General features: G+C 30.7%; 1 protein-coding gene across 1 annotated transcript; it reads left to right on the top strand.

The window, feature by feature from the left end:
- The first annotated feature begins 456 nt into the window (after positions 1 to 456).
- LOC106754927 (protein DMR6-LIKE OXYGENASE 2-like) lies at positions 457 to 5,113 on the top strand. The gene is made up of 4 exons (XM_014636995.2): positions 457 to 698; positions 3,027 to 3,250; positions 4,043 to 4,373; positions 4,712 to 5,113. The coding sequence occupies exons 1-4, from the start codon at positions 519 to 521 to the stop codon at positions 4,958 to 4,960; spliced, it is 984 nt and encodes a 327-aa protein (XP_014492481.1). The 5' UTR covers positions 457 to 518; the 3' UTR covers positions 4,961 to 5,113.
- The last annotated feature ends 4,147 nt before the right edge of the window (positions 5,114 to 9,260 follow it).

Genomic DNA, 9,260 nt, shown 5'->3' with positions numbered 1-9,260 from the left:
ATTTGATTTGGATACTGTTTCGATCAAATTTCTCTAAACTTTTGGAGTAAATTTTCTTTATCAAACAATAAAAAAAAAATGCAATAGAGTATATTTGGGTATTCGAAATTTTTTAGAAAAATAAAAAAGAATTACAACGTATGACTTAGGAGGATGAGAGAAAATTATGAAAGGGAAAAAACAATAAAATAAACTAAATCATTAAAAACATATACTTCTCATGTTTTATCTATTGATCCAACATCCGTATTAAGTTACTTTTTAAGATTTTCTAATAGGAAAATGTTTTTTTTTTTAACCTTCAAACAAGAACGATTTTCTTTTGCTTCTTTTGACATTCCTTTGTAAAAGAAACATGTAACACATTTGATGGTAGGCAAATATTAAATGCTAAGTTGGATAATCTTCACTATGGGCTATATATAGGATAGAGGAATAACTGCAGTTCATGTGTGTATCACAGATATAGAAGTTGCTAGCAAATACACTTTCTCTTTCACTCTCAAGCTTAAACTATAATGGCTGAAGTAAGTTCCTTTGCATCCCAATTTCAGTGTTATGATGAAGTTCCTTACTCAGCGTGTGATGATGAAATACCCACCGTTGATTACTCTCTTCTCTTTTCTGACAACCCTAATCAGCAGTTGGATGCCCTTCAACGCCTCCGCCATGCATGTCTAGAATATGGCTTCTTCTACGTAACTCTCTTTGCTATTTTGTTTCATGATATATTTAGGATGGTAAAATTTGTTAATTCTGTCCATTTATGTCTAGCTTGATATTAGTTCCCCAAAAGCAAGTCAAGTTACTAATTGAAAAGTGGTTAAACATTATAATCCGACTAGCCGAACTGTCGGGGTATGAGGTTGACTTTTTTTTTTTTTTATTACCGGAAACATATTAAATTTGTTTATATTTTACATGAAAACGGGTTAATATCATATTAATACTGGATGATCAGATTGAAAAGAACTGTCTTTAGAATTATTATTTCAGATCTTAGTCGAACTGTATGATACTTTGATCAAACTGTATCATATTTTGGTTGGGGTTGTCGAACTGTATTAATAAAGTCTGGGAGTTCAATTTTTTTTTATAAAATCGAGCTACCAGATTGATGTAACTTAACCTTATTGTCTGTCCGATCGGACTAATTGTGCTTGATGAACCAAGTTCGTTTAAGGTCGTTGAAAATGTTATTTTAAGGATAATGATATTTTGACAATTCTTTTTTAACAACTTTTTTACAACAGGACACGTGTTATTGTTTTACTAGTTTGTTTAAATTTATGTTTAAAAAAATATTTGAAACGGACGAATCATAGACTGTCACATATACGTTATCAAAAAAGAGTTGTTAAAGAAATTTTTTCCTTATTTTAATCCATTTTGTTTGGTCGGTCTGACAGAGTGACGGGGGTGGTACCCCTTCTCGCCATCCTATATTTATATACACCTTATTTCACTTACATGCCCTTTTTATTTTTCTAAATTTATTTTCATTATATCAAAGTTATATTAATCTTACGTGCAAAATGAGTACAAGTTACAACGTACACCAAAGTAGTAACCTTGGAAATGACGCCATCTCATTCACAATCTAATGGTCTTTATTCTTTGTCGGTATTAATGTATATTAATAAAAATAATTTATTAATATATATTGCTATTTTTTGTCGGCAATAAGTCTAGTCACTGTTAAACAGAGAAATTTGACCAAATTCGTAAAAGTTAAAACTTACTTTTCTTCTGTATCCTCTTATTTTATATTTTTATTTATTTTTGTTTATACAAGTAGTGTTGCCAAGTACAATCTTAACGATGAAGTTTTCTCACCATGGTCAGGTAACCAAAATCATTTCATTCCCACATTTATTTGTAATTTGTATTTTTAAGAGAAAGTGTAGCAAGTATAGAACGTGTAGCATGACCCTTCTTATTCAAGTGACCAAGCTGATTAACATCCCTTAATAACATTCTTTTAAGTTGAAAGCAATTTTATGGATGTCCAATAAATAGTATTTAAATCCTCTTTATTACCATTAATTTTCCTTCAGTGTATTTCCATTTTCCATCATTAAAAGAATTATGATAACTATTTTTGTCAAATACATATATGGAGATTAGATTGAGACTTATATTAATTATAATTAAGGAATTGTCTAACATTCTTCAAATTCATGGCTGATATTTCCCTCCATCAAAATTTTTCTAATGCTAATAACATTGCTTACTCCCTGGTTTCTCATTCTCACATTCCCAAAAACTCTAACAAGCTAATCAATTCATAATCTTAGTGAAAACAAAGTCATCTTCAAAAAACAATTACAATTACAATTCCATCATTAGATACAACTATATCAATGATTTTATCTTTATCCTCTCTTATATTGTTATTATTTCTTCTATGATTTTTCTCACTTCAGGATCATACACTCTTTCTTCACATGTCCTATTTTATATAATGGAACATATGATGTATTTCCTTATCTTTGGCTTTCCTCTTGGATTGCTACAATTATCAAATCTCTAAAATTTTGATACATATTTTTTCCTTTTGACTCCATAACAAAATCTTTGTTTTGTTTTTTTATTGAGGAGATAACCTTACTGCTACTATTTTACATACTTTTTTCATTTAAGAAATTATCCTAGATCAAGCAAAAATTCAGTTTATCATCAAGAACATAGTTACTTATTGATACCACTAATGTCTTCCAATTGTCTCCTAAGGTATTTTACCACAAACCATCCTTATATTTGAAGCTTATTAACTTCATGAGATAAGGAATATCTCAAGAAATTTTTAAACTCAAATAAGTTTTCTTAGTCTGTTCCAGAAAGTATCACAAGATACATGGTGATAAACAAATCGATATATTCATTGTCTGATCATACAATAATCTTCTTGATTATATTCTTCCAATATTCGTAATGATATCTAATACTAATTGATTTATAAGGTTTTCTTACTTGATCATTTTCCGTATGGATATACAATTTTTCATTCTTGGATATGTATGCAGTTGGTAAACCATGGCATCACAGATGAAGTACTTGACAATATGTTAAAGGGAGTATCTGATTTCTTCAATCAAACAACATTGGATGAAAGAAAGATCTACAGCAAAAGAAGTCCATTGGACAACATCAGATGGGGACTAAACTCCTACACTGGAGAAAATAGGGAATATTTGAAGGTTGTTGCTCATCCTCAGTATCATTTTCCTTCCAAGCCATCTGGTTTCAGGTACATAATAATTAGAGAAAAATTATTTTTCTACCTCCCTTATATGTTCTAAGGTCTTTCCACTTCTTTAATTTGTCACACCCTTTTATCTAAAATGTCATTTATCATCACAACTCTCAAAATAATTTTTATTATACTTCTATAACTTTCTCAAAATTTAAATATAATATTTAGAATTATTATTATTATTTGAATAAAAGAGAAATATTAGTTTCAATTTTTATATTAACTAGTCATTATAATATTTTGATTTAATACATCCCTAATTATAATAACTATTTAATTTTTTTTTCTCAATTTATTTTTGACTCAGTAGTCTTATTTTTTTAAAAAAGGAGTATTATACTTATTATTTATCTAAATACATTATAATAAATTTATCTTTCTTACTCAAATAATTATATTAAGTTCTACACATTATTTGAGTGAAATTAATAGTAAAAAATATTGAATTTGAAGAATATGATAAATTTCGTTAAAATCATAATACATTAAGAAAACAAGTGTCGGATATATGATGAATTTCAAACTTCAAAGTTCTAATCCATAAAAGGTAACACTTAATCCTAATACGTTAGTTTAGAACTCAAAGTCACAATTGATCAATTATATCCATATTATCTTTTAACATTGTTTATAGAGCAATTGAAAATCTTAAACTTCTAATTTTGATTACACAGTATAATTTATATCACAATATGTATAAATAGATAATAAATTTTTAAATAAGATAAATAATACATTACTATGACATATATATTTCAACTTGTTTGGGGTTATCTGTTGCATCAGCAAAACTTTAGAAGAATATGGCAAAGACATGAGAAGGGTTGTAATTGGATTGGCTAGGGCAGTGTCTAAAACCTTAGGGTTTGAAGAACAGTTCATAGAAAAGGCATTGGAATTGAAGTCAGGGTTTGATGTAATGGCCATGAACCTTTATCCACCCAATGCCAAATCCAAGGGAGCTGTTGGCTTGTCTGAACACACTGACCCTGGCTTCATAATTTCACTTGTTCAAGATGTTAATGGCGGTCTCCAAATTCTCTCCCACAAAGGAAACTGGATCAATGCTTATATTCCCTATCATGCCATTCTCATCCAGCTTGGTGATCAACTTGAGGTGCTTTTATTCAAATTATTTTCTGCATAATCTTTCTTTCAATCCCTCAATATTATGAATCATCAAAGCGACTCAAGAATTTAAAAAACCTAAACTAAACTTATGGAAAATATATTTTTATATAATTTTATTCAAAATTTATTTTCAAAATTTTTTAAGTACTTTTGTTTTAAAGTCTAAAACAATTAGTATTATTAAACAAATCTGAGACATAAAACCATTAGTATTGAAAAAACAAATTTTGAATTTTTTTTAAACCTAAAATGAGAGCTTTACCTATTTAGGTCTTGAAGTGAGCTAGAATCACACTTAGCATTATTAACATCAATCAATTGCAGATCTTAACCAATGGGATGTATAAGAGTCACATCCATCGAGTTATTGTTGGTAACAACAAGGTGAAAAGGATATCTGTGGTTGGCGTTCATGGACCTTCACTGGACAAATTAATCAGCCCTAGCACAGTGTTTGTTGATGACGAACACCCAAAGAAATATCGTGAGATGGCCTATAAAGAATCACTGGTAGTGAACGGGGATGATGAAGTTGATGTTCAATCATCACTTGAGAAAGCAAGATTAGTGTGAAATTTGAATTTAATTAATGTACCCTCTCACACCAAACTTTGCAAAATACATACATGTCATCATTGTATCGTGCTTTACTTAATATGTTACAATAAGGTGTGGATAATTTAGGTCTTTCTCGCTTTGAAATGTAAGAAAACACTAGAAAGGGTAGATTTGAATAGTGTTTTCAATTCTTTTTCAAATCAACGCTTAATAATTATTGTTAAAGTTATATGGTCTACAATAATTGTTATAAATGTGTTTTTTAAATAAAGATTTTAGGAAAATAGTTTTAAAGAAGAGAAACAATAACACAAGTAATGTTATACTAATTCACTCAATCTGAGATACGTTGAGTCTCCCTTAAAACCTTGATAATTTAACTACTTCCAAGATTTATACGGGTTCTTTTCTTATAAGAAATAAGAAACCTATGGTTCTTCCCTTAGAATCCAGGTAATCTACTGATCAAGATTTAAATCAAGAGTACAACGATATATTCAATTTGTATCCTCACAAACACTCAAATACAAACAAAGAAATCAAGAGAGGATCACTCTCACTCTCTTCAAACTTGGCCTACTTAACACAGGTAACAAGTCCAAACAATGTAAAAGAACATGAAATAAATACACTCAATAGTATGGATAATTCAGATAATGTGTGCTCCTTCGAGTCTTGATTGATTTCTTGTTATCTTCTTCCAACCAAGGAATCACACATCTCTTTAGCTCTTGGTAAGCGTGAATATTTTTGTACTTTTCTTTACTTTCTAAGAGCTATGGAGAAAACCTATTTATAAGTCCAGGGTCAGAAACTAAAAAGACATCTCCCAACTACTAGTGATAATCGATTATCATAAGTGATCATCGATTATCATAAGTGATAATAGATTATTTGTGTCTGTTATGGGGTTTTCAAAAAGTGATAATCGATTATCCTTAGCAATAATCTATTATTTGCGCGACATGGACAATATTAAAAGAGATAGTGATAATCGATTATTCTATGTAATAATCGATTATTTGCGCGAGCAACACTTTTCTAAACAATCTCGTGATAATTGATTATCACCCTTGATAATCGATTATTTGTGCAATGACTCCCCAAAAAGGAAAACTTCTAAGTAGTTTTACATCATCAAAATTATTCCTATACAATTGTTTCTACAAAAATTGATTTTAACATTTACAATAAAGGTTCTTCTTGTCTTCAAGTCTTCACTTGCATTATCATCAACATTACTTCAAAGCACCAATGCTTCCCATTGGTAACACATATATCCAAGATTTTTGTTTTTGTCCATTACATCGTCAAATATTTACACATGAAACTTATTATGACTTTTAGATTCGTTCTGAAAATCTATATAGACAATGTTAATAGAAAAGAATCACATTGTCTCCCTGTAAAAAAATATAAGAACTTAATTGAGTCAAAAGAAGTTAAAGAAATTATATCTTATATTATACTAATACATGATTATCTTCTAATCGATATTAACACAAATTTAAAAAGAAAGAATCACATTAACTCCATTTAACAAAAAATAAAACTCAATTAAATTAAAGTCAAATAGAAAAATTAAAACAAATGAAATACCTAAATATATAAATCACATTACTAATTAATTCTTTTAATATATTATATTAGAAATCACTAACTTTATAAGAACACCTGCAAATAATTATATCAAATAAATATTATTTATCCAACATAAGAAAAACAAACCAAGGATAATAAAGTTATCTAACTTGAATCAGCATAAAGTAACTTTCCAACTAAAATTTTGGTTTTAGACTTTACAATTTCTTTTAATCTTTATTCCTTTGAAATTTTAAATTAATCATTTTAATTTTCCATATTTATTTTGAAACAAATGAATAATATTTATTTTAGTGATTATAAGAAGTTTTTAGGTGATACATGATTATATTATATCATAGAAAAATTATAGACATTTACTTTTTTTATTTTATTTACATTCATTTGATAACTACTTTCATAATAAATTATTTTAAAATAATAAATATAAATAAAATATTACAATAAAATAATAATGTATAAAACTTGTAAATTAAGTGTAGAGAAAAAAAAAATAAAAGTGTCCGTGTAACATAACATTTATTTGTTTAAAGATAAATTTAGTCAACTTTAATGGTGATATATATCTTTTTCTTCTTTCTCTTTTTTTTCGGTTTATTTAGGATAATTATATTGTCATTATATTGTCATATGGCAAAATTAATATCTTTTTCTTCTTTCTCCTTCTTTCTTTGTCTATTTAGGATGATTATATTGTCATTATGTTGTCATTATATTATCATATGACAAAATTAATTAAACTATTTATGGCTTTTCAACCTAATTCAAACAATTTTAGGTTAAAATTAACATAACTGAGTTGTTATGAATATGTCTGTTCCAATTGAATTCGATCAAATTTTAATTCAGATCCATTTTGATCGAGTAAAGGAAAATATTTTTTATATATTTATTTATTTTGCTTTTTTTCAAGGGTTTTAAATAATAATTTTAGTTTATTTCAGTTTTGTATTATATGGGCCAGATGAAACATGATGGACGTCCAAACGGGGTCTCAACATATAGAAGATCGGACAAGACGGACGATCCCACTAGTGCACAATGACCTTGAGAGATTTTCATGAAAGTCTGCATATTTGTTGTTCTCTCTGTTCCGTTGTTGTTTCACTCGAAGACTAGACGCGACGGATGGTCTCGCCAGCGGACGGCGATTTTCGCAATAAGGGTTTTCACGAAGACCTGCATTACTACCATAAGAAGTCGGATTTGTTCCGTAAACCGACCATCCGGAACGAATGGAGCAACAGTTAAGATAAAGAAGATGTTAAAGTTAGATTAAGGAAAACCACGATTAATAAGGATGGGCATGGGATTGGACCGTAATTAAGAGCTAACTAATCATAGGCCCACGACAAAAACTATAAATACTGGTCAACAGGTGAAAGGTAGTTGGTTACATTGAATGCTCATTTATTCTTGCTAGTCACTTTCTCTCTCTATCTCTACCTTTTAACTACTCACTGATTTGAGCGTCGGAGTGCCTTTATGATTCATCTCACCAATAACTGCAGAATGAGCAACTGCATCCTCAAGTGCAAAAGGGGGGGATAGGAAGGTGGGAAAGTAGATGGCGCAGTAGTAAGCTCATGACTCTGCTCCCCATCTCCTATGTGAAGGCACTGACATCATCTGGAAGTTGAACAGTCTGGAATAGTGATTCCTCTGAAACTTGAGACTGTTCCTCGGTGCATTGCGCGACTATCTGCCCCCACAACTCATTCAATGTAGGCTCAGAAGAAGTAGAGGATTTGGCAGGTGCCTCTTGCTGTTGTTTTTGCCTTTGATTTTGCTGATGTGGTTGCCTATTGTTGTAGATGTTGGTAGCATAAGCTTGAAGCTCATCATGAGAAACAAGGTGTTGCAAAGAAGGGCAGGCATCCGTATAGTGGTCACTGGAAGGACATATAGCACACAACCATGCAACAGATGCAGAAGGAGGTGCTGGTCTCTAGTTGGATGCCAGCTGTGTCACCAAATTCACAAGAGAATCAAGCTTGCTTTTCAATTTCCTACCAGCAACTGATGAAGAATGGGCAGGCTCATGAAACTGCAGCTGTTGTGGTTCTTGACAGGTGGAGAAGGAATACAAGAATTCGGAAATGGTTGATATTGCTGTGGAGCATCATACCATCCCAAGCTAGGGTCATTCCATCCAGGATCGTTACTGTGACCATACTGAGCAGGGAAGAATTTATCAAAGAACACATGCTTAAGATCTTCCCAAGAAGTGATGGATCCTAGAGGAAGACAATACAGTCAATCCCTTACTGCTTCTGTTAATGAATGCGGAAATGCCCTTAAGAACATGTCTTCATCTGGGACATGTGGAGGTTTCATTAAAGAGCATAATGTGTAAAACTCCTCCAAATGTCTACGTGGGCATTCATCTGCAAAACCATGAAACCTAGGCAACAAATGTATCAATCCAATGTTGAAAACACAACGAATGTCCTCCTCATCAAGTGGAAATGGCTCCCTAGGAGCACTCTCATGAGATGGAGGAGGAACCTTAATGTTCTCAACATGGAAATCAACAGGAGGAACATAATCATAGGCACAGGCAGAAGAAATAGTATCCACATAACCAAAATAGGTAGACATGGGAAGAAGGGGGAAAAGAAGAATGCAATGAAAATATGCAACTAAAGCTACCTAAATGCAACACACAATGACGAACACACAAAACAGAACATCACACTCACAACACAAGACA

This window comes from Vigna radiata, unplaced genomic scaffold, assembly GCF_000741045.1.
Source record: "Vigna radiata var. radiata cultivar VC1973A unplaced genomic scaffold, Vradiata_ver6 scaffold_305, whole genome shotgun sequence".
NCBI classification, from domain to species: Eukaryota; Viridiplantae; Streptophyta; class Magnoliopsida; order Fabales; family Fabaceae; genus Vigna; species Vigna radiata.
This window is presented reverse-complemented; position numbering and strand designations above follow the sequence as displayed.